We start from the raw sequence: 26663 nt of genomic DNA, 5'->3' as shown, positions 1-26663 counted from the left end.
GTTTTGTATATTTGGCAATGAGAGAATATTGGGGTTAAGAGGAGGATTAGGTCGCTGAGAGTCCACTGAAGGCCCACGTCCAAAATGGACTGCACACAAACCAAAACCCTCAACCCCACTCTATACTGTCTCCTATCCTGATAGATAGATAGATAATCTATCTATCGATAAGATAGATATTAACTGTGAGATTTGGTCCACTACTGCCAAAATAGGGCAAGGGCAATATTTTATCATTTGCCACACATGCGGGAATCAGTCAAAATAATAATAATATGAAAAAGGGTCAAATTAATTAGTGAATAGTACCAAATCAGTTGGTAACAAGGGTGAATGGTTAAAATTCAAAAAGCCAGTAAAAATATAAATCAGTCTTTACTGTGTGGCCTGTTTTTTTGGTGGGGGGCTTCTTTTTTTTGGTGTGATGATGATTTGTTTTTTTTTTTGTTTTTTTAATTACTCTTGTCCAAAAACTTAACATAGCTGAACTTATTGTCCAGTCTTCCAACCTATATGGTGGATTTGTAGGCGACACAATGGCATCATAAATCACAAGATATTACTATGACCTCCACTGGCTTGTAAACAGAAAAAAAAGAGCGAGAGAGAGAAGGAGCAGACGGGATGGATGGAGATGAAAGTCGAGGAGGAATGGAGGTGAACAGGAGGGGAGGAGCTGGAGGTGCCGGGGGAATACATGGAGCGATTGAGATGGAGAAAGAAAGCGAGGCTGATGTCATCTGGACGGGGTGGCCAATGAGAGAGCGAGGAGGAGGAGGGAGGAGGAAGGAGTAGACGCAGCACTCAGACGGGCGTGTTTTATGTGTCGCTGCAGCATCTAGCACGGAGGAAGCAGAAGAAAGACTGCAGCAAAGGACTGGAGAGGTGAGCAAGCATCTTTTTGTGTATTGCTGTATGTACATTATACAGATAGGTCTTGCATATTATGTGCGTGATTGTATATTCAGTATGCGCCATATACGTGTGCGTGCGTGTCTGTGTGTGTGTGTGGGAGGGGGGGGGGTGCAAGCTGTAATGACTACTCCCATCAATGATACAAAAGCAGGTATGAACATCAGGGGTGCACTCTCACTTCCTCTCTGTCCTGCTCCACTTTTCTTGGGCGAAAGCAGGAGCGTATTTTAAGCCTCCGAGGCTCAAATGGACCCATTTTCAAGCTTAACACGCTTCAAAAAAATGTTTGTTTTTGTTTTAAATGTAACAAAATCAATTAAATTTATTGACACAAGAAAAGAAAAAAATGGAGCAATGTCCAATGGTCTCAAAACAAATAGTGCAGTGAGTATTGATAAAAGGGTAGTGGTGTTCATCTTTGGTTTAATTTGATTTATTAATGGATGATAAACCCTCATGTTACCTAAATTAGACGTGAAACACTTATAACTTGTCTTCACTTTGTTTTTGTGTTAAATTTGCTGTGAAATAAGGCGTGTGTGTGTGTTTGTGTGTGTGTGACATGAAATGTACCGGTTGTTGGAATAAGTGTATATTTGCAAATGAGGAAACTGCATTAGCCATTTCTACTCATTTAGTCCCTAGCATGTGTAGGGAAAAGTTAGCAAATTAAAAAAAAACAAAATCAAAAACGATGTAATGAAAAAAAGGAAGAAGTATGGCAAAACAACTTTGATCCAAAGACTATGCATTTCTCATAATTTTGCATCAATAATGCTTATAGTGCTCTTATGGAAATTAAGTTGTCGTCGTGTTGAGATAGATGATACATATAGCATGATTTTTTTTTATTATAATGAAAACCTGATGGGATGAGGGCAAATTTGGAATCAACACAAAAAAATCATCCAGAAATGTTTATTTGCATTTCTGATTAAAAAAAAAAGTGTTTAAAATTGTTGACCAGTGTTGTCTGGAAAATCAAGATGGCTTACAACACATTAGGAAATAGCCAAGTGCACTTTCAAAGCATGACTCCAACACATTATCCTTTTCCATCTATGTGATTGTATTAATTAGAAACCTGTTCTGGAACATTTTCGCATTCAACAGGACAGTTTGATGTACTGACAGAATGAGGTTTGGGAGAGCCCAGACAGAGACAAGAGGGAACAGTGCAAAACCAGCAGAGAACTTCAACAGTAGATGACAACCAATTTACAATCGGGGCTGGATTTGATCAAAACTGTGAAGGCAGTCATACACCCTGTGAGGAAGCAATGAGTACGGATAGGACAGGACAGAGTCGTGAACCAGGCAATGCTAATGGCGTGCGTGGGGGTGGCTATGCAGTGCCAAAAACAATAACGAACCAACCCATTTATCTTGTTCAAAGATACTAGCCTTGGTCAATAAGAATGGCAACAGCAGTCACAATAATAGTTAAGGAGAATCCTTGCCACATGAGCATGTTTTTGCTCTGCTGAGGGGCAAGTAAATGCCCCTAGCTAAGAAAAAATGGAGGTCTTGTTGGTGCTTGAAGATTCTGATTGTTACGATCTGTGAAGGCCACATACACGCCAGTGTCCTCGCACTTCAGCTGACTTCTTTGTGAGGGTAATCTGGTAACCACTCATGGTATGCAGGTTCCCTCTAGTGGCACACAAAAGTATCACTGAATTGAATGTTCAAACTGCAGAATGTTAAAGTGGCTTCAAATTTCCATTCAGTCCAGTGAAATTCAATTGTATTCAAGTTTTAAGTATATTAAATTTGCATTCAATCTTTTAACTGTTCTTTCTCAACATTGAAATGATTTTAAAAAAATAATTTATGCACAATACTTTTAGTACTCAATTGAGTACAATATATCTGTTTTATGTTCAAACCGTGTTATGTTAATAGTCGATTCACTTATATTGACAATTTTTACCAATTCACCTTTGCTAGTCAGTACCTTGTCACATTGTGGTACAAAAGGCTGGCGACAGACACAGTACAGTGTGATGATTGGTGGACACCGAATAGCCAAGATGTCCTTCATTGTATTTTGTTTACTGTGTCAACATCTTAGTCTTTGTTGAACTGACCAGCTACCGTATTTGTCCATTGGTCTCTTGACTCCTGAATTTCTGCCATGCCTCCCGGGTAACTTTATTTGAGGCCCAAACACCTTTTCGGGAAGGTCAAAGGGGAGGTCCGTGAGCCATCAGGATGATTTGCTTGATGACTTCAAGATGGTTCTGAAAGCAGGTCAGTCGATGGATGAGGTTGAGCCAAAGGGATGTGTGTGGGGGCAGGTTTTGTGGTGGGAGGTTGGCATCGAGGATCAACTCTGTGGATTACTTGACGTGTTTGGCAGTACTGCCGAATGACTGGCAGCAAGTTGTGGCCAATGTTTCGTCATGCTGAGGCAACAGAACTATGATTCTAGAACACTCTTATATTATGTCAAACTCATCTTACAAAATGATTCCCCCAAAGTGGCGCATGGATGACTTGATTTAAAAAAAAAAAGCCAGGACTTGTGGCTAAGACGCTCCATAGCATCCATTAACAATCTAAATTATCTCCCAGAAATTTTCAAAATAGTTTGTGAAGACCTTATGAAGAGTCTTGGGAAGCGCTTGAGGAGTTGTTTGTGAAGAGCTTGTATGGAGCTTAGAGACTGCTTTCGAAAATGCATGGAAAAAACATCTGAAGGGCTTTGGATAAACATTTGCGGAGAGCTTGGGTAAAGCTTTGAGAAGAACTTATGAAGAGCTTTGAGAAGAGTTTGGACAGTGCTTTGTGAGGAGCTTGTGAATAGCTAGTGAAGAGCGAAAAAGAGCTTTGGAAAACTCTTGGGAAGGCTTTGTGATGACACTGTAGAACTTGAGAAGAGCTTTGTGTTTTAGGAAATGTTTTGTTTGCGTTGTGAGTTTGGGAAATCCTTGTGAATTTTTTTTTTGAGGAGCTTGTGTTGAGTTTGTCAAGAACTTTGGGAAGAGATTGGAAAGTACTTTGTAAAGAGCCAGGGAGAGTTTTGAGAGTTTCTTGAGACAAACTTTGAGGGAGATTTAGGGAAAAGCTATGTGTAGAAAGAGGTTTGGAAAGAGCTTGTGAAGCGCTAGTGAAGAGCTTTGGGAAGGTCTCGGGAGTGTGTTGTGAACTCTTGTGAAGTGTTTCAGGAGGAGATTGTGTTGAGTTTGACATCAACTTTGGGAAGAGGTCGGAAAGTATTTTGTAAAGTGATTTTGAAGAGTTTTGAGACATTTGTGAGAGAAGCATGTCTAGAAGAGTCTATGCCCTAGACTCTAGGGGAAAGACGACGTGTACAACTTGAGTAGAGCTTGTGAAGAGCTTTGAGAAGAGCTTGTGAAGAGCTGGGAGGAGTTTTGAGAGGTGCTTGAGATGAGCTCATGAAGGAAGAGCTTTGGGGAAAGAGTGTGTTTGGAGCTTGTGAAGGCAAGTGCTTGTGATGAGTTTGAGAAAAGCTTGTGAAGAGCTTTCAGAAGAGTGTGTGAAGAGCTTACAAGATGCAGTGTCTTGGGAATGTTTGGGAAGTGCTTTATGAAGAGTTTGTATTGAGCTTGCAAAGAGCGTAGCGCTTGGAAAAAAATTGTGAGGAGCCTGAGAAGAGCTTGTGGAGGATTTTAAGAATCGTTTTTGTAGAGCTTGTTAAAAGCATCTGCTGCTCTATTGGGATAACATTTCCAGATGCACCTTTTAGAGTGTGTGTGTGTGCTTTCACATGGAGGCCTTGCAAGAGAAAATGAAATTATCTCCAAACGCTCTCTCCATCCATGCTGCTCCGTTTCCACTCTGATTCATCTTCTGCTTCTTTCAGTCTTTTTGTGTGGAACATTTATGCTCTGTTGAGAGGCGTCTTTGTTGCAAGCCCTTGCGGAATGTTTGCTTCTTCCGGTCTGATCCAGCTGTTAGCCCCCATTAATTGGCTTCAGTGCTATTACAGCCCTTCCGCAACATTTGGCCCTCATATGCATCTAATAGAATGCTTTTAACACACACACGCACACACACACACACTTGTACCATAATACTGTAGTACGACTACTTTTGTGATGAGACTCCTGGAGCTATGACAAGAATCCATTCACTCATAATGGGTGAAACAGAACCATGTTATGCTGACAAATGTCTTTCTGTCTTCGTGGTGATTGTGAAATGTCTCAAAGTTTGTTATGCTCATCTGACATTCAAGACAATGGGCCCTATTTTTGTGCGCAGCACAAGTCTAGTTCCAAGTGCAGTCTAACTGTGTGCATGGGTGGAGTTTTCTATCTTTTGGGATTTTCATAGATGGTCGCAGATAGAAATGGGTGTTTACATCGTTGTGGGAGTGAACAGAGCCGTCTTGAAGTCCCCTCACTGAAGTCCATGAAGAAGATTAGTGCGGGCAAAGTACCTGTACATTTATAAGGAACTGCAAGAAGATTTCCACGAGCAGAAGATGTAAAGTTGGTTGCTGTGAAATGGGCACTTGGAGACCGCCTTCAAATCCCAATCATATGTCTGTGTGAAATCCCCCATGTATTCTGACAACCTCACCACACATCAGCGGAGAGAAGAATCCGTTTGCATGTGCCCTGACCAAATCTACCAAAATCGTGTTACAGCACCTGCCCCACAACTTAGAACTATTTTTACCTGGTCTAAAGTCTAGTCTACTCTGGGGCACAAATTCTGCCAAATTCATAAACACGGTAAACTAGACTTGCCCCGGAATAAAAATGAAGACAGCTTGGCTCGAAATCGTACTTTGGCACCATCTGTTGTGGCACCAAGGGGAAATGATAGATATATCCCTGGCTTCAGACCCTAACATGAAATGATAACCTTTGTTTAAACCCTAACTGTCATTTGAAACCCTCACTTTGATTTAGAAACCCAATTTTCAACCCTCATTTGAAAAAGAATCCTTGTTTTTAAGCCTAAATATTAAAAATTTACCTTGGCGTGAAACTGTAGCACTGACTTTCAAACCTAACTTGATACCTGGCCTAAATCTCTACTTTAAAACATGACCATCAAATTCTAATTCGAAAGCCCTAATCCTCGTTTGAAATTGAAAATTAGGCTTCAAACCATTCTCTGAAAATTTAAACTTGGCATGAAATCCTAAATGATACATCGCTCTGATTTGAAACCTAAATTTGAAATCCTAACCTTCTTTCAAACCCCGAATTTGAAACGCTCCTTTTAACTTGAAACAATAACTTTAGCTTCATTCTCAACCCAAACTCTTTTTTAAAAGCCTAATAATTGCTTGGAACCCTAATGTGAAATCCAAAAACCAGCGTTTTTGAAATGCTCACTCTAACTTAAAATACTAACCTTAGTTTCTATTCTCTTTTGAAACCATAATTCTTGTTTTGAACCCTAACCTTTGCATTAAAATCTCATTTTAAACCCTAATCCTGTAAATTGAGACCCTCACCTTGACTTGAAATCAAAATTTGAAACCCGAATCTTGGTTTGGACCCCAAAATAAACTCTTACATAAACCTGAATGTCTAATACTGTCTTTAAACTCTCATTCGAAATCCTACCCCAGGCATCGGCCCTTCATTTGAATATCTAAATTATCAAAATATTTTACAATCAAACTGTGACCTGCTTCAATTCTCATCTATTTCTACTGCCCGAAAGTGTGTGTGTGTAAAGTGTGTGTGCGCGTGTGTGTAGTCACAGGGTGTGGCCATGCGGCGGGACGGAGTAGGGGGATGGGAGATGAAAAGGGAGGGGCCACTTGGGGGATGGGCTAGCACTCGCTGCTGCTGCTGCTGCTGGAGTCGGTGGTTACCATAGCGACAGGGGGAACGACGGGAAGTCATCCCGGATCCTGGCAGTTGCGCGCGTTCACTTGATGCGCTGATAGGATGAGATAATCATCTGGGTGGGTTTGTTTTGGTTTTTTCTCTGGACAGTGTCTTGCTGAGTCCGTCTGACAAATGTTATGAGGTCAATGAAGACGAAAAATAATCCTGCTGTGAAATATCAGGATTTAGAGATTTGAAGAGTGTGCTGGACCTTTAATTTGAAACAATTTGGAACCTCAACTTTGGCTTGAAACAGAAATTTAACCAAGATTTGGAACCCTAACTTTGGCTTCAAACCAACCCGGGCTTTGTCTGAACGCAACTCCCGAATTTAAAACACAAACTTTGATTTGAAATCCTGATGAAAAAAACTTAACCCAAATTTGAAACCTTTATTTGAAACCCTAACTTTGACTGGAAATCCTACCTAGCCTAATCCAACACTAACCCTGTTTTAAAACCTTAACTTGAAATCCTTTTGATAACCTATTCAAACCTAGAAACCCTAACACTGGTTGAACCCCAAATTGAAACCCCAACTCTGTCTTTGAACACGAATTTGAAAGGCTCACCCTAATTTGAAACCCGAACTTTGCCTTCAAACTACAATTTAAAAATGCAATGCCGGCGTTGAACGCTATTTTAAAATGGTGACCTCAGATTAAAAGGCAATTTTGTTTCAAATCTTGATTTGAAACCCTTACTTAGACTCCAATACTAAAATAAAAACCAAAACCTGCCTTGAAAACACCAATTTGAAAAAAAAACATTGCCATTAAACCCCAAATTAAAAACCTAACCCAGATTTGGATCCCTAATTTGGATTAAAATCCTAATTTAGAAACCTAACGCTGACATCAAACTTTTGAAACCTTAATCTGAAACCCTATTTTTGCCTTGAACAAAAATTCTTTTAAATCCCAATCCAGGTTTGAAAACCCAATTTAAAACCATAACTTTGTCTTTTAGAACTAAATTAAAATCCCAATCCAGAACACTCACTAATTTTGCTTGAAACTAATTTGAAACCGAAACCTGATATGAAACCCTAATTTGAAACCCCGAAAACAATAGTTTCAAACCCTAATTTGAACTCCTAGCCCCTGCTCGAAACCAGCATTAGAAAACCCTCACCTTACTAAAACTAAAACCACAGTAATACTCAGTTATAAAAAAACAAAAACAAAAAGGGAATGATCGATGTTTTGATGCGAATGGTAGATTGCTGTTAACAAGACGACTCGGAATCCTCGCTGGCTAAATCTCAATATCAATCGGTGTGGGCAATGTGCTGGTCAGCGGTGCGTTATTGCCATTGGTTCAGTGTACATTGATGGTTGTCACGACAACGTCACCTTGTGACGGTTGCGTGATGTCACGGATCAAAATGAAAACATCTCGAAAAGATGAAAATATGTCTTGTTTGACCCTGCCCACAGGGCTCCAGCTGCTGCCATCGCGGCCCGCCCGCCCACCCACATCCCCCCTGCCGGGGCTGAGGCTAATAGACCCCGGTCCACTCTGCAATTGTTTATGCAGCCACGTTGTGTCACTAATGACTGACTTGTGCACTGCTTCATTGTCGTGCTGAGAAGTGCAAGGGCTTGGGGGTGGCTTGCTAGAAGTGGAAGAGCATTTTACATTAACTACTCTCACAAAATGAGTGTGAATGCTCAGAGATGTTGCCAAGCTCAGAAAGAAATGCCTGCATCTATATCCAGAAAATATATATTTTCATATTGTTTCAAGTTGTGCATTTAAATAACATGTGCATGTGAGGTGCAAATACTATTTTTGTCCTCTTGCGGTCATCATGCTCTCATTCGACACTGTAGTATCTGCAACCGAGAATGTGTGTACCTTGAAAAAAATGGGCCGGGTCAACTGTTGATTAGCTTAAGCGTCGTGTGTAAAGTAGGCTTGTTCAGATCGGCAATTTTTTGTATTTTGTGCAAAATCAGTGATTGGTTGTAATGTCATAAACTGCAGATTGGTAAATGCCCTCATTCATGACTAACTGGTTTCAATAGATTGGATTGATTGGCCCATGTTCAGATCAGGTCAGTCGGCCATAATCCAGATTTTAAAGACTAATTGGAAGTCCAAATGTGAAACCCATACCTTGGTTGAAACCTCAATTTGAAATTTTTTGATTTATACCATATTTAATTAAATATTGTGCATGTATACATAGAAGATAAAAATAGATGTTTATGAAAAAAAATAAAAAATAGGTTTCTAAATTTCTTCAACAAACTTTTGTTTGAAATGTGCCTGCTTTTAATAATTAGCACCATAAATGCACACACACACACACACACACACACACACACACACAAACCTTCGGGCAGACATGTTAATCTCAGAAGTGCGTCATTAAAATGACACTTGTGTTTCATATTCATGAGATCTAGTGATGACAACATCAGCAGTTTATCACACACACGCGCGCACACACACACACACACACACACACACACACGCACATGCACTCTTTGATCAACATGCTCATTTTAGCGTTGTTGGTGTTTATTTGAGAACAGTTTACGTTATTGTACAGCACACTGTACATTGCAAAAGTCTTGAGCCATTATCTTTATAAAAATAAAATCAATAAAGTGTACGAATATGGTTAGCATGATAAAGAACTAAAGCAAACCTTTGGGAGTGGGTGCATGAAAGAAGGAAAAAATGGTTAATCTGGATAAAAACACAAATGCAGGAACATTTTTTATAGTTGCAGTCACTCCGACGTCAGTGCATCTGTTCATAATCAGTGAATGTTGGGACAAAAAAACCCCAAAACTAATGCCAACCTAATTTCTTTTAATTTTTATGAATAGTTTAGCTCTATGTGAGCTTCTAGTTCTACAAACTCATTTTGGTATTGCTAAAACAACAAATCAAATGGTTTGGCATACTTCTGGGGCCCGACCAATGTGGATTTTTTGAGGCCGTTGCCCATTCAGAAAACAAAAAATACAGATGGCTGATTAATTTAAGGAATATATCATGCATACTACACCATCATTTCGCACAATTCAGCGAGCGACAATTGCAGACAGATTTTTTTTCTATTTGCGGGCCGGCCTGGTCCCTATCCCCTGTGAAAAGTGGGGGTCAACTGGAAATATAATGTTCAAAAAAATAACTTTCCTTTTCAGTTCTCAGAAGGTGCAAGTTAAAAGCATATCAATCCATGTCGTATGTGTGTTGTCTGACCAAGAGTTGAATGTGTTCCATATTTAACACATTTGTGTTTGCTTTGTGATGCAGTTTTTATTCTATCCTTTTTTTTCTTTTCGTTCGACTAGGTTATGTAAAAAAAGTGACATTCCACCTAAGCAGTGGTTGTAAAAAAAATATCTATAGATAAATAGATATAAAATATGACATTTTATTCTTTTGTGCAGCGACTGTTGTTTGCCGCTGACATTTTTTTTTGCTTTTGTGTGCGCGCATGTATCTCTAGTCCCCTAATCTCCCTCTGCAGATCGGAATCTATCAATGAGTTAATTTCTCGCTCCGTCAAGCACTATTTGTCCACCTGCACCCCCAATTTAACTCTTGGACCATAAGGTCCCCCTGAGCCCCATTTTACACACACACACACACACACACACACACACACACACATGTTCTCAAGCACAGCCCCCCTTCCCCGATTAGATTGTCCCACCTGCACTCACCCTGCCTTCTCTCCTCCGGCCTCCCAGCGACCCGCCCCTCCGCTTCTGCGGGACGTCCCAGAACACCGACTGGGTCGAGGGCCCGCGGCTCAGTATATTTAACATTAGCCGAGATGGCCTCCGCCGCGGGGGCTTCGAGCATTTTGAGAGAAAAGCGTCTGCTTCATTACCTTGACTAGAAGCAGCGACGACGCACTCATTTTCAAGGACAAAAATGCTCCCACCCCATCGGTCTTTCATTGTTCTCCACGACAGGGACAATTGAGAACTCCAGAAAAAAAGCACTGGCTCACAAAAAAATTATGATTCAGGACCGTATTTATACAGTGAGCCTCTGTTCCAGAATGACCCACTGCAGGGATAGCGAGAGCACATAATTTTGAAATGTGTATATATACTGTATATGAATAAAACACGGTTTCAATTTTTCAACAAAATATAAAAACATTCATACTTCATGAAACATACCTTGAGAACACTTTGAAATGTATTTGAACACGAAGAAAATACTCTATGCCAGGGGTGTCAAGCTCATTTTTGTCGCGGGCCACACGGTAGTCACACTGGGAGGGCCATAATGGCTGTGAAACCGTATAAATGTTTAATCACCACCCACATATTAATACATATACAGCACACAACTAATAGATAATACATTTTTAAATCAAAAGTGAAAGATAGTGGTTTGTTCAACTGCTGTTCAAGTTACTGCAATAACATGAAAAGAAAATGCTTGCAATATCACATGATTATTTATTACATCTGACAATTTGAAATTTTGGTACAGATTTTAGCAAGCATCATGGAAGGTGACCTGCTTGATTTGCTTTCGCGGGCCACATAAAATGATGTGGCGGGCCAGATCTGGCCCCCGGGCCTTGTGTTTATCAAGAGCAGCTCCTGAACGAGGGTGCTCGATATGTGTTCATTAAAATTGCAACAGTGACTGTAGCTTTCCTTTGCCATGTGCGAGGGCATCACAAAAAGTAAGTTGCTAATATTACAGCCATGCTAGCTAACACTGATCTGTTCTGACACTGCAGCTCTGCATACCTTTTGCTTTGAAACAATATCAGTTGAATGTTGTCGGTGGCTCTCCATCCAGTCTAGCTTCCCAAATCGTCATCAGCAAAACGGGAGTTAGTCAAACTGTGACATCACAGATTTTATGAAATAGGCACAACAAAACATCTACCGGTACTTAATTTTTTAAAAGATTCACACTTGAAGGGGGGGGGGGGGGGGGGGGAGGCTTTGCAGGAGAATAAGACATGACTTTTACAAAATTTCTGCCCTGCAAGGTTAGACATTCCTAGTGGAATATTTGAAACCTCTCAGCAGTCTGGAATGGAGCGTTGACTTCCAAACCAGGCAATAAACCTCGCAGGAAACCTCCATTGGAAAAAGAATGTTTACCAGCAGGATCATCTCTGTTTGACTGGATATCCATGAATGGACCCAGAGGCCACTTTCAATCTCCTGCATTCTATTTTTAGCAAAGTGCAGAGAGGATTTTTCCAAAATGGATTTGCACGTTGAGCGTTCAGCTCATCCAGCACTTCAAGACAACATGCATAAAAGAAGCACATTTCCATTTAAAGGCGAGAGGGATGTCTCATTCAAATTGGGATTTTCATGTTCACATTGACTAGCTATTTTTACACCTCCAAAAGGGATCAAGTCAATATTTAGATGCTTAGATGTCTAGATGTTTTATCAAAGTATTAATTTGCGGGGGAAATTGACGTGATTTTTGATATTTTATTTATTTGACAAATTACATATCTATCATATTATTCCAAAAAATGAGGCGTCTTTTACCTTTTTGGTGAGTTTTGGGATCATTTATTTTGTCCCAGCAAAAACGGTTGAAGATTGGAAGCTGGTCGCCATTTTGGACATTTTGTGTCCTGAAGTTGAAGTCAATTTAATATAATATTTTTAGAAAACGTTGGTGGTTTTTGGTAGATAATGGACATTGGATATGAGATAGACTTAAAAAATCATGACAGTGTGTGATGATCATCTGATTCACTTCAATGGCCTTTCTCACTCTCCTCTCCACTTCCCGTCCCCCCTAAACCATCTTTCCCTTGTTGTCTCCCCACTTTTTCTTCTTTCCTCTGCATCACAGTACCCGAAGGCGAGACCGCCAAAGCACCACCTTAAGTGTCGCCGTGACACCATTGCCTCGACAGGAGGGTCCCAGGCGAAAGAGTGTGGGTGTGTGCGTGGGTGTGTGTGTGTGTGTGTGTGCCTTAATGAATGTGTGCGCGTCAATGGGACATTGAGACATGTGTGTGTCAATGGCCCTCCCCCTGCCCATTTTCCCGTTCGTCCTCTTCCCTTTGACCTTCCTCTCGCCATCCACACTTCCGCTGGCTCGGGGAGCCCTCATCATCCCACAGGACTGTGAGTATCGCACCATCATGATGATATAAAATATAGTGATACAGTACCAGATAAAGCATAGTCTTAAAAAATATATATTTCTCAATGCACAAATAGTTTGTAGTATATTGTAAAGCAGTATCAAGGCTGAATATTTGGCAACTGCAAACAAATGAAGTGTATCGTGATATTTGATGATAGTGGATAAATATTGTTCTCGCAATGAACGGATCACATTGTCTCTTGTATTATAGAATCAAAAAAACTCACGCCAAAATATTGAACACACATTGTACGTATTGTTGTGGCGGCACGTTGGTCAACCGGTTAGCTCTGGCCTTCCTGTGGGGAGTTTGTATGTTTTCCCCATGCCTGTGTGGCTTTTCTCCGGGTAGTCCAGTTTCCTCCCGCATTCCAAAAACATGCATGTCAGGTTAATGGAACACTCCAAATTGTTCTGAGGTGTGATTGTGAGTGTGAATGTTTTATTTTTTTTTGTCTCTGTGTGCCCTGCCATTGGCTGACAACCGGTTCAGGGTGTACCCCACCTACTGCCCGAAGACAGCTGGGAGAGGCTCCAGCATGGCCATGACCCTTGTAATGAGAAAATGAGTGACCGGATGGATGTATTGTACCATCATATACACAGTACCTACAAAAAGATAGTATCAATTAGAAGTGGGACAAAATATAATTATCGCAATTAGAAAATCACATCACATCACCTCACCTTTTCTAGTGTCAATTAGGCCTCCTATAAAATATTGATTTTGCAATGGCTGTAGCAAACACTTCTTCATTACTGTGACTGTCAATTAAGGGCGGCATGACTGTGTCTCATCGCCATAAATGTTTCAAAATAAATTGTGATTTATTTCCTGCCTTTTCTCGAACCATACAGCAACAGTTACAAAATACCAGTATCACGTTATCTTTTTTTTCTACTTTGGATTTTCTAAATGTTTGCCTTCTTACCTTTTCTGGCTTCCGTGTGGACAAACAGACAAAGCAAACAATCGTAAGTGACTCTCCCGTTGCCATGGTGATGTGGAATGTTTGATTTTTATTTCCCATTTTTATTACACCTGTGGGCAGACTTTAAAATGTACAAGGTGTGAAATTGTGTCATATCTTTGTGGGATTAACACATGTGTGTGCGTGCGCATCTGTTGTCAGTTTCGCAGCCACCTGTGCTAACGGAGCCTTTCGAGGTGATGACATCATACACGGCCTTTTCTCATGATGACATCATTCTGCCGTGCGAGGCTTCCGGCAATCCGCCGCCCACGTATGTCTCTTGTTGACTGAAATGCTGCATGTTAAATATTCATCCATCTGTACTGATTGTCCTCATTAGGTTCAAATGTTTGAATACGGGAAGAATCCATCTTCACCTTGTGATCCTTATTTTTTCAAATGAATTATGACTATTAATGCATTTTCATGTTTATTTATCCCATCATTCAATTTGGCATGTACCCTGTTATGATAAACATTTCTACCCGATTTCATTCAAATTCATTGCTTGGTCAAATTAGTGTCAGGGTTCTTTTTTTGAAGTTTCATATAATATTAAACACAGTGATAATACGACACCAGGATATGAATCTTACATTGGGCTATTTGTTCCCGTTCCTTTCTGTTATCACAGCAACAATAGCTCACTTAATTAAATGACATCACTAATGAGATCATTTCTCTTCTTTATCCTTTGCTAGTTTCCGTTGGGTCAAAGATGGCCAAACGTTCGGGTCGGAGAGGACGGGAAGTGGAACGCTTGAGGTCAGCGAAGATGAAGCTCTGGAGTTGTACCAGGGAACATTCCGATGTTATGCCTCCAACACACTAGGGACTGCCATGACGCACACAGTGCACATCAATGTAGAGGGTGAGACACGACCAATCTTCCTACCTATCTACCCTCCTATCCTACAAACCAAACCTACCTACCTATCCAACCTAACAGCCTACCCATCAACCCAAACACCTACCTACCTACCGACGGCCTAATTGGTATACCAACCTGCCAACTAGCTCATTGACTAGCCTACCTACCACCTACTTAGCTAATGACCTACCTACCTACCTCAGTCCTTCTTTATATGACCTACAAATGCTATCCTACCTACCTATCAAATCTAACCGCCTAACCACCAAACCGTCCACCGAACTACCTACCTCCTTGTCTGATCTCCCCACCTAACCGACCTACCCACCTACCTGGCTATCTATCAACAGTACCTACCTACAAAGTATGTACAACTACCTATTTACATAACCAAGCTAGCTACTTACCAACCAGCCTGCCTCCCTTCAGTATACAATATCTATGGGTTCATTATACTGTAGATATATTATTCAAGCTTCAAAGAAGTCACATGACTGATGATTGATCGGATATACCGTAACATGCACGCACGCACACGTGCACACACACACACACACACACACACACACACTTGAATGACTCAGTGAGGTTGACTGGGGCCACCTTTTCTGTACGCTCATCTCTTGGTGCTATGGTAACCATTTCCAGGAACCAGAGCAGTGACGTGTGTGTGTGTGTGTGTGTGTGTGTGTGCGTGCGTGTGTGTGTGTTGCAGGCCAGCCAGTTCTGCTGAAGCAGCAGAAGTTACGCCGCGAAGCTTACGTGGGCGAGAGCATGGTGTTGTCCTGCAACCCCCCGCCGAGCTCCAGCCCGCCGCAGATCCACTGGATGGATAAGAGTAAGTTTTGAAATTTTGATTTTGTGTTTTAATGATCATAAAATGAAGACAAGACCAAAAGGAAGCCAGTATAGCATAGGTATGCACAAAGCCTCGAGGTCACGTCAGCTTTTTGTTCGGCATGCAGGGAAACCTTTTCTCTCAAGCATCAACATGAGACAAAGCGTCTTTCTACAATATGGCTGCCATTATGGTTGTAATTTTTTTTTAACACAAAAAAAAAAGTGAAACACTGAAGCCGCAAAACTTGAAACGCAAATTGGCGAAGGATCACTGTAATAAGGAGAAGACATGCTACAAGTGAAGCACTGACTGTGCTAAATTTTCTATGAAAAATGTTCTTAAATGCATCAGACATTTCTACCCCTTTCAACCAACCTGCCTTATTCAAAGCAGCAGAGATTTCCATCTGACACTGTGCCTTCTTTAACATGTACTGTACGCTAAATGTACAACAACCGTCTTGAGTTCCAAAGCCCGAGAAACTCGGACACCACGTTAATAATTTTGTTCTGTTTTCCCTGTGCAAATCCAACAAAATCGCTTGTGGTTGTCACTTTGAAATCACTCTGCCGCTAATTTCTATGAACTCTCAATTTGTTGCAACCTGGCAGAAAATGATCAGTTTTATGATACCCAGAGTTTGTCGTTCGGAATATGGTAAAAGCTGTTACGGGTTAATGGTTAGTCAAGGGTAAGAAGTGAATTGAGTTTTAGAAGCAAGGTTTAGAAAGAGCGCAGAAGTTGAATGTCATTTTGGTGTGGACTCCTTGTGAGTGCCCTGTATGTGTTTACTTGTCACAGGGCTGGTGCACATCAGGCAGAGTGATAGAGTGATGGTCGGCCTCAACGGCAACTTGTACTTTGCTAATCTGCTCAAGAGCGACAGCCGAGAGGATTACATGTGCAACTCCCACTACTTTGAAGCCAGAACCATATTGTCTGATACCGCCTTTGCCCTCACTGTGCTGCCTAGTGAGTATGCGCACACACACACACACACACACACATACTAGATACAATACAGTACCCGGCATGCACTGTATCGCTATCTGATAATAGTGTCAATTAGAAACAATGTACTTTACGCATACACAGTATCATCGTCTCTAACCTTACTGTGTCACTTAGGGATAAATAAATAAATAAATAAAATATTGATACCACTGCGTGAACATTTTTCTATTTATCTTTCGATATCAGTTACGGTTGAGATAAAATATCAGTAGGACAATGTATCATTGCCGTACAGAGTCATTTTGGGGTGGGACAAAATATTGATATTGGTATGCACCATATTGTTATATTTTACCATATTGATATTGGCATGCAACATACAGCATCAGTTAGGGGTGAGACAAAATATCAATACTATCATGGACTGTACCTGCATATTTCATAGATTAGTGGTGGAACAAAATATTGACCTCAGCTAACACCGTATCATCTTTTACCATGCAGCATCAGTTAATTATGGGACAACTTATCAATACTGTCTAGGATTGTATCATTATCTCTTTCCATCCATCCATCCATCCATCCATCTTCTACCGCTTATCCGGGGCCGGGTCGCGGGGGCAACAGCTTTAGCAGGGAAGCCCAGACTTCCCTCTCCCTAGCTACTTCTTCCAGCTCTCCCCGGGGGATCCCGAGGCGTTCCCAGGCCAGCTGGGTGACATAGTCACTCCAGCGTGTCCTGGGTCTTCCGCGGGGTCTCCTCCCGGTGGGACATGCCCGGAACACCTCACCAGGGAGGCGTTCAGGAGGCATCCGAATCAGATGCCCAAGCCACCTCATCTGGCTCCTCTCGATGTGGAGGAGAAGCGGCTCGACTCTGAGCCCCTCCCGGATGACCGAGCTTCTCACCTTATCTCTAAGGGAGAGCCCGGACACCCTGCGGAGAAAACTCATTTCGGCCGCTTGTATCCGGGATCTCGTTCTTTCGGTCACGACCCATAGCTCGTGACCATAGATGAGGGTTGGAACGTAGATCGACCGGTAAATTGAGAGCTTCGCCCTTTGGCTCAGCTCCTTCTTCACCACGACAGACCGATACAACGTCCGCATCACAGCAGACGCTGCACCGATCCGCCTGTCGATCTCTCGCTCCCTCCTGCCCTCACTCGTGAACAAGACCCCAAGATACTTAAACTCCTCCACTTGGGGCAAGATCTCTCCCCCGACCCGGAGGGGGCACTCCACCCTTTTCCGACTGAGGACCATGGTTTCAGATTTGGAGGTGCTGATTTTCATCCCAACCGCTTCACACTCAGCTGCGAAACGCTCCAGTGAGAGTTGGAGAGCCCCGTTTGAAGGAGCCAACAGCACCACATCATCTGCAAAAAGCAGGGATGCAATACTGAGGCCACCAAAACGGACGCCCTCAACGCTTCGGCTGCGCCTAGAAATTCTGTCCATAAAGATTATGAACAGAATCGGCGACAAAGGGCAGCCTTGGCGGAGTCCTACCCTCACTGGAAACGATTCCGACTTACTGCCGGCAATGCGAACCAAACTCTGACATCGGTGGTATAGTGACCGAATAGCCCGTATCAGGGGGTTCGGTACCCCATACCCACGAAGCACCCCCCACAGAACTCCCCGAGGGACACGGTCAAACGCCTTCTCCAAGTCCACAAAACACATGTAGACTGGTTGGGCGAATTCCCACATACCCTCGAGGACCCTGCTAAGGGTGTAGAGCTGGTCCACTGTTCCACGGCCGGGACGAAAACCACACTGCTCCTCCTCAATCTGAGGCTCGACTTCCTGACGGACCCTCCTCTCCAGCACCCCTGAATAGACCTTACCAGGGAGGCTGAGGAGTGTGATCCCTCTGTAGTTGGAACACACCCTCCGGTCCCCCTTTTTAAAAAGAGGGACTACCACCCCGGTCTGCCAATCCAGAGGCACTCTCCCCGTTGACCACGCGATGTTGCAGAGGCGTGTCAACCAGGACAGCCCCACAACATCCAGAGCCTTGAGGAACTCCGGGCGGATCTCATCCACCCCTGGGGCCCTGCCACCGAGGAGCTTTTTAACCACATCGGTGACTTCAACCACAGAGATAGGAGAGCCCACCTCAGGGTCCTCAGACTCTGCTTCCTCCAAGGAAGACGTGTTGGTGGAGTTGAGGAGGTCTTCGAAGTACTCTGCCCACCGGTTCACAACGTCCCGAGTCGAAGTCAGCAGTGCCCCATCCCCACTGTACACAGTGTTAGTGGTGCACTGCTTCCCCCTCCTGAGACGTCGGATGGTGGACCAGAATTTCCTCGAAGCCGTCCGGAAGTCGGCTTCCATGGCCTCACCGAACTCTTCCCACGCTCGGGTTTTTGCCTCGGCGACCACCGAAGCTGCGTTCCGCTTGGCCAGTCGATACCCGTCAGCTGCCTCTGGGGTCCCACAGGCCATAAAGGCTCGATAGGACTCCTTCTTCAGCTTGACGGCATCCCTTACTGCTGGTGTCCACCAGCGAGTACGAGGGTTGCCGCCACGACAGGCACCAACCACCTTACGGCCACAACTCAGATTGGCCGCCTCAACAATAGAGGCACGGAACATGGTCCACTCGGACTCAATGTCCCCCGTCTCCCCCGGAACATGGGAAAAGCTCTGTCGGAGGTGGGAGTTGAAACTCCTTCTGACAGGGGATTCTGCCAGACGCTCCCAACAAACCCTCACAATACGTTTGGGTCTGCCAGGACGGACCGGCATCTTCCCCCACCATCGGAGCCTACTCACCACCAGGTGGTGATCAGTTGACAGCTCCGCCCCTCTCTTCACCCGAGTGTCCAAAACATGCGGCCGCAAATCCGATGATACAACCACAAGGTCGATCATCGAACTACGGCCTAGGGTGTCCTGGTGCCAAGTGCACATATGGACACCCTTATGTTTGAACAAGGTGTTCGTTATGGACAATCCGTGGCGAGCACAGAAGTCCAATAACAAAACACCACTCGAGTTCTGATCGGGGGGGCCGTTCCTCCCAATCACGCCCCTCCAGGTCTCACTGTCATTGCCCACGTGAGCATTGAAGTCCCCCAGCAGAACAAGGGAGTCCCCAGCAGGAGTACTCTCCAGCACACCCTCCAAGGACTCCAAAAAGGGTGGGTATGCTGAGCTGCCGTTTGGTGCATATGCACAAACAACAGTCAGGACCCGTCCCCCCACCCGAAGGCGGAGGGAAGCAACCCTCTCGTCTACCGGTGTGAACCCCAATGTACAGGCACTGAGCCGGGGGGCAATGAGTATGCCCACACCTGCTCTGCGCCTCTCACCATGAGCAACTCCAGAGTGGAAGAGAGTCCAACCCCTCTCGAGAGAACTAGTACCAGAACCCAGGCTGTGTGTGGAGGCAAGTCCGACTATATCCAGTCGGAGCTTCTCTACCTCACACACCAGCTCGGGCTCCTTCCCTGCCAGAGAGGTGACATTCCATGTCCCAAGAGCTAGCTTCTGCAGCCGAGGATCGGACCGCCAGGGTCCCCGCCTTTGGCTGCCGCCCAGCTCGCATTGCACCCGACCCCTTTGACCCCTCCCACGGGTGGTGAGACCATGAGAAGGGGGACCCACGTTGCCTCTTCGGGCTGAGCCCGGCCGGGCCCCATGGGTGTAGGCCCGGCCACCAGGCGCTCGCCAACGAGCCCCACCTCCAGGCCTGGCTCCAGAGGGGGGCCCCGGTGACCCGCGTCCGGGCAAGGGAAACTGAGATCCTTTAATTTTTTTTATCATAAGGGGTCTTGGAGCCGTGCTTTGTCTGGTCCCTCACCTAGAACCTGTTTGCCATGGGTGACCCTGCCAGGGGCATAAAGCCCCAGACAACTTAGCTCCTAGGATCATTGGGACACACAAACCCCTCCACCACGGTAAGGTGACGGCTCACGGAGAGGTATCTCTTTCCATACAACATTAATTAAGGACAGGAACAAATATTGATATTGGCATGCTGTGTATTGTAATATTTTAGTCATCACACACCCGGTATCATGTACTTAATGTTTAGTAACCATATACAACTGTACTTAAAACATACACCATGATCACTTTATCTTTACGAGTAATAAAACATGACCAACTGGTTCGTTGATGTTGGATGTGTGCATTGATTGGCCATCATTGATGTGATTGTTTCGCACCATCTTTTGTCCAGGTAACGACGTGGCTCATGGCAAGCCGCCTCACTTCTTCCACCCAAGCGGTTCCCACTCGTCGGTGCTAGCGCTCCGCGGCCAAAGTCTGACCTTAGAATGCATTCCCAAAGGCCTGTAAGGATCTGTTTTCACTCAACTTCCTGTTTTAATCGCATGTAACCAGCCTAGCACTTTCTTGTTTTCCTTTTTCTCAGTCCAACTCCAAAGGTGGAGTGGAAGAAGAAGGACGGCAAACTGGATGAAACCGGCGGGCATCCGGAAAACCACAACCGCTGGCTTTACTTTGACAGTGTCGACCAGCGCGACGATGGCGAGTACGAGTGCAGAGCTTCCAATGTGCATGGGTCTAGTGTGCACTCCTTCACCGTCACTGTTGAAGGTCAGTGGGCTGATATGCACCTCTGAATAAAGGGTTAAAATTGCGAAAACATAAATTGACATAAAAACCAAAATACAGAACAACTCAATTTGACTCATCTTATATTAGACTAAAAAATCAATTCAACAAAGCATAGCAAAACATATATGTGGCGGAACCGCTCCATAGCTTCCATTAACAACCCAGGCTAAACCGAGCTCCTCACTGACATACGCAGATGTTAAACAGTATAGAAATGTATCATTTCAGTTTACATCCTTGGCATTAATTACAGCGGTGCTTTCAAATAAGACCTCAGATATGACTTATGAGTTCTGCAATATATGAGCCATCATTCGGACTATTTGATTTGACAAGAGCAAATATGATATACCGGCGCTATATAGTGGCGGCAAACTGAATTGCACTCACTTCACAATAATCAGGAGTAGTTGATATTATATCTTATTATATAAGAGACTCATCTTTTTAATACCTTTCCCAGTTGAGGATACCTGTCAATCTAAACAGAAAAGCAAAGAAAAGTGAAAACTGTGTATTTAAAACAACCAGTCGAGGTTGCCCCCACGAGTTTAATGCTAACATAAAATGGAAAATTTCCTTTTACATGCTGACGGTTAACAATGATAGTCGCTGTTGTGTGACTTTGAGCAACAGTTATTTAAACAGAAATAGTGGAAAATATAAAAAAATATATACGTGTGTGTGTGTGCACTAAAACGACGCCCTGTTTTTTTTTCCCTGTAAAGCGGCTCCCTACTGGGTGAAGGAACTCCAGAACCTCCGTTACGCTCCAGGTGAAACCGTGCGACTGGACTGTCTCGCTGAAGGCATCCCGACGCCCAATATAACCTGGAGTATAAATGGTCAACCACTGTCAGGTAACCTCTAGCAGCGCTCTTTAGTCACAAATTGTTCTTCTTGTTGATTCAAATTTTATTGAGCTAATGCACTTTTACCTTAGAAAAGTCTCATGGCACAAACATCATCGTTGGATCAAAATTTTGACACAATGTGCTGGGTGGGTACAATCCTCAACAACATTTTTCAAAACATCTGCCATTGGTCTCGTCTCCTCAGTTGTGGACGAGGACATTCGCCGCAGGGTGTCGGGCGGGGTGTTGAGGCTCACGGACGTCCTGCTGAGTGACACGGCGGTGTATCAGTGCGAGGCCGCCAATAAGCACGGCTCCATCCTGCGCAACGCCTACCTCCATGTTGTTGGTGCGTCTTTCGAGAACATTGAATTGGACGAGATGCATTTAATAGATGACCATTTAGTTGTCTTGTTTAATGGCCGAGCTGAACATGGTCTCCTATGTGCCCCTCAGAGCTTCCCCCTCAGATCCTATCCTCAGACGGTGTCGTGTACCGGATCACGGAGGGCGGGACCATCAAAATGTCCTGCGAGACTTTTGGCTCGCCGCGCCCTCATGTCAAATGGTGAGTGCCTTCACGTTATCTGCAAATCAAGAGGCAAAGAAAAAGTGAGCGGAAGCCACAAGGAAGCCAGCCGCTGATGGGTGGATGCCACACCTAAATGAATATTGCAAAAGCTCCACATGAAAAGACATTAGGAGGCTTTCAAGTGCCCAAACCACCACCACATGGATCCACCAACATCTCACTGGAAACTCAGTATAAGCTTTCTGAGGCCTGAAGAATATTTTCCGTAAAAGACAAAACGATGATGAATGGCCAACATTCAGGTCAGATTACTAAACAAACAAAGGAGATAAAACTATCCATCCATCCAATATTTATCTTGTATATCTCTGGAGCCTATCTCAGTTGATTGCTGGTTCACCCTGGACTGGTCACCAGACAATCATAGGGCGCACACTGTACTGACCTAAACACTCTTGGAAATACTCACTGCTTCTTAAAATACTGAAATCCTCCCTAAAAGTGATCTAAAGACTAGATAAACTCAAATACTTTTAAATTGCCAAAATATTCATGAATATCTATTGATCTACTGTATCTATTAATGTTTGTATCTGTTTCCCTTCCTTGTGTTCTACTCTTGCTCCAACTTTGTTGTTGTTGATTGAAGCTTCTGGCTTTTCCACAGTGTGGACCTCCAATCTGTGCCCCAAGTGACACTCATGGTGGTTGTTGTTTTCTAGGAAAGGGGAGGACTGGGCCCCCTTGCTGTCAGACCCCCGTGTTTCCCTGTTGACCAACGGGACGCTGGAGTTGTCTGACGTGGGTCCCGGTGACAGCGGCATGTACACGTGCTTGATCAAAAACACCAACATCTCCATCAATGCTCACCTCGAAGTGTTCAGTGAGTTGTGACACACACCCCATGATAACAAAAAAGCAATCCGGAATTTCAGATGTAAATGAAATGTCAATAAAATAAAAGCACAGATACATACACTTTTTCACATTGTAAACAGCAACAATCCAAGCTAATCTTCATACATGCGAGACACTTCGTAATGGATTTAAAATTACTAAAAAGTGGAGAGTATTATTAATAGTGGTGCGACTCTATTAAAATATTAATCTAATTGACTAAAGTCTTTGTCATTGATAAATCTCACATTTGCAAAAAAAAAAAAAGATTAGTTTTTGGTAGACAAACAGCTATACTGTATGTACGTACAGTACAAACAGAATACCAATTAAAAAAATGTCAATTCTCCATCAGTCAAATAAGTGCCGAGTTTAATAGAGTGCAAATTCGTGAATATGAATTCATGTTGAATTGTGAGCTGACACTATTCGCAAATCCCTCAATCAGGGGTGGGCAAAGCCAGCTCACCCCGCACTCACTTTGTCAAGAGTACTGTCATGTGTGCCGAATAAACTTTGCTGGGTTTTTTTCTTCCAGAATTGGGTAGTATAAAATGTATTTATTTATCTATTTATATAATTAGGTAATTGACTTTCAATCATGATATCAACTTTTGCATCGAAATTCTATTGGTTCAATAATTAGAATTTAATATGCTGTTGTCTAAATCACCCCATTTTTATTACTTTATGATGAAAATAAACCATATGGGGCATTTTAACTTGATGATATGGCCCATCTGTTTGTTGTAAAAATGGCAAAACATAATTTACAAGATTATTAACATATTTTTATCAATCTTGATTTAATGTTACATTAATTGAGTTACTCGACACAACTTCACGCAAGACAACGTGATTTGTGCTGGCTGCATGAAGATATACGACTGCTTCCTTCCTGCATTGTTATTCAGTGAATTGTATGACATGCTTAGAAGATAAGAGTCTTTTATTCATGTAAATACAGGAAATTATGAAGGAAGGTTTGTTGGAGTTCAAAATGTGTTGAAATGAACGAGAACAAAAACACTGCAATGGAATCAGCTATGTTTTTGTTTACATCCACCTGGAACGCTTTGAGGTTGCAACTGGTATAATCCGAGCGCTCACCTTCCTGGAATGGGCCTTCAGGCACTGAGATGTCATTTTCAGTCAACAGCCAGTGCCAAAATAGCCGCTTCCTGAGACGGATTTAAAACGGGTGGACTTTGATGCATAATTCATATGACACAAACGCAATATTAATCACAATACTGTGTTTGGGCTATTCGGGCTATCCAGAACATACAATCGTAACGAGCGTTTTTGACTCAACTTCCCTTGTCAAGGACAGTTTGCCAACTCAAGCTCTTTAGTCAGGGGTTAGCTGTTGCTACTTGAGGCTGCATTGCCGCTTTGGCAGCAGGGAATCTCTGATCCCTGAGGGCTGAAATCAAGGATTCCTACACTTTGGAGACAAGTTCCCAGTTTCTCCTCTTCCTTTCTTATTCTCATAGCACTTTAGGCTCAATAACGTTATTAAAAACGAAATGACCTTTTGTTTGACACATTATCACAGTTTTTTGTGGTGTCCTCGTTTCTTGTCAGATAAGACAAGGATTGTGACCGGCCCGCAGGACGTGCGTACGCTCCGAGGCGAGAAGGCCTTGCTGGACTGCTATTTTCGCAAAGATCCCCGACTGCCGCGTTACCAAATCATCTGGAGGAAAGACGGACAAAAACTGCAGGAATCATCACCGGATGACAAGTAATGACAAATCTGCCTTTAATCCTGATGGACCAACTGTACACTTCTTGCGCTAGCGTGCTAACACCAACCATGTCTTAGTGTCACTGAACATTTGAAGCACCCCACTTTGAGTTGACATAGTTGAAATTGTTGGTTTTTTTTAAACAAAAACTGAGGGGGATGTCATATCCACACACACACAGACATTTAATTCCACACCTTAAGCACCTTCCCTCCCCCTCCCCATCCCAGAGTAGAGTGATGTCAGAGTGTGGCATGATACCAAGCAGTGACTGAGTATATGGAGCTTTTGTCGCCCGCGTTTCTTCCACAACTGCCTGGGCGGACATTGTGGCTGAGCCAATTTGCACGACGTTTGTTCACTTTATTGGAGCGACACGCCTTTGACTTAGAGAGTTTTTTGTTATGTTGCTCTGTTTGGGCCTGCTGATGTTGATGTTGATGATTTTTTTTAAACAAACAGAAAAAAAGGATAATTATCACCAAGTTGTCAACTCAAATATCAATCGCCTTTGGAACTTTTTTTGTTCCCGGATTTCTTAATGGCATATGTATGTAAGGCATTACAGATACATTATATGCACAAAATACTTGTTTAATTAAACGTTTTACTCTGTATGATAATTGCAATAACACCGTGCGTGTGTGTGTGTGTTGGTGTTTGAAGGTACACTATATTTGCAAATGGCACATTGAAGGTAACCAATGTCCAATCAAAAGACAACGCGGCGTATTCCTGCGAGGTGATCACGGAACTTGACCAGGTGACGGCCATTGGCTCCATCACAGTCGTGGGTGAGTATACTTCCGAATCTATTTATTCCTGCTCAAATTACCCGTTTCAATGTTTTAAAAACATTACAATTATTTCAATGCTGAACAAAGTTTAACCAGGCAGCTCTGGTCCAGGGAAACACCTGAGATTAAATTGGCTCTATCTAGTGGTCAGGTTGGGGATTAAGGACAAGTGGGCGGCTCGCCCAACTGGGCATCTTACCCTGCTGTATGCAGCCCTAAAATTGGGAAAATGTAGTTTCTTTTTGTGTGTTTGATCATCAAACAAAAAAGAGGCTCACGGTATTTCATGTTGGACCTTCAGCTCCTCCAGACCCTCCTTTGGATGTGACCCTGTCTGACGTGAAAGACGACACTTTGACTATTAGCTGGATCCCAGGTCGCTCGCACAACAGTCCCATCACAGGTAAAATGCACACACCTTCAAATGTCCATTCAAGTCCTGTGACCCGCCCTGCTCATCATGTGAGCAGAGTTCATTGTGGAAGCAAAGGAGGAGCAGCATTCGCGAAGACACGACGGCGACACCTGGAGGTGGGAGGCACTCAAACGGGTGCCCGCCGACTTCAACCACCTGCAGCTCAGCCTCCACCCTTTCTGCACTTACGCTTTCCGCGTCGTTGCCGTCAACCAGCTTGGCCCCAGTGAGCCCAGCCAGCCCACCCCTCTCCACAACACACCCCCAGCAGGTAGGAGCCGCCAATGTTGATGCATTGAGACCTAGACGGCTTGATCGAAA

At 43.4% G+C, this 26663-nt stretch overlaps 1 protein-coding gene across 2 annotated transcripts in view; it reads left to right on the top strand.

Annotated features, from left to right (window-relative positions):
- The first annotated feature begins 793 nt into the window (after positions 1 to 793).
- The window catches only part of LOC147210835 (neural cell adhesion molecule L1.1-like), a 35399-nt gene continuing 9529 nt past the window's right edge, over positions 794 to 26663 (top strand). For both annotated transcript variants that reach the window (XM_086117082.1, XM_086117074.1), the window contains exons 1-16: positions 794 to 885; positions 12561 to 12838; positions 13994 to 14105; positions 14536 to 14705; positions 15421 to 15543; positions 16348 to 16518; positions 20696 to 20810; positions 20891 to 21075; positions 21825 to 21956; positions 22156 to 22299; positions 22407 to 22518; positions 23205 to 23365; positions 24967 to 25126; positions 25797 to 25924; positions 26229 to 26330; positions 26398 to 26613. In XM_086117082.1, coding sequence (XP_085973208.1) covers positions 12721 to 12838; positions 13994 to 14105; positions 14536 to 14705; positions 15421 to 15543; positions 16348 to 16518; positions 20696 to 20810; positions 20891 to 21075; positions 21825 to 21956; positions 22156 to 22299; positions 22407 to 22518; positions 23205 to 23365; positions 24967 to 25126; positions 25797 to 25924; positions 26229 to 26330; positions 26398 to 26613 — 2149 coding nt within the window. In that variant the 5' untranslated portion in view covers positions 794 to 885; positions 12561 to 12720. The remainder of the gene's footprint in view (positions 886 to 12560; positions 12839 to 13993; positions 14106 to 14535; positions 14706 to 15420; positions 15544 to 16347; positions 16519 to 20695; positions 20811 to 20890; positions 21076 to 21824; positions 21957 to 22155; positions 22300 to 22406; positions 22519 to 23204; positions 23366 to 24966; positions 25127 to 25796; positions 25925 to 26228; positions 26331 to 26397; positions 26614 to 26663) is intronic.

This window comes from Hippocampus guttulatus, chromosome 1 (assembly GCF_054856545.1).
Source record: "Hippocampus guttulatus isolate MCC_2025c chromosome 1, RoL_Hgut_1.0, whole genome shotgun sequence".
NCBI classification, from domain to species: Eukaryota; Metazoa; Chordata; class Actinopteri; order Syngnathiformes; family Syngnathidae; genus Hippocampus; species Hippocampus guttulatus.
The sequence above is the reverse complement of the archived record's forward strand: the minus strand, read 5'-3'. Positions and strand labels throughout refer to the sequence as shown.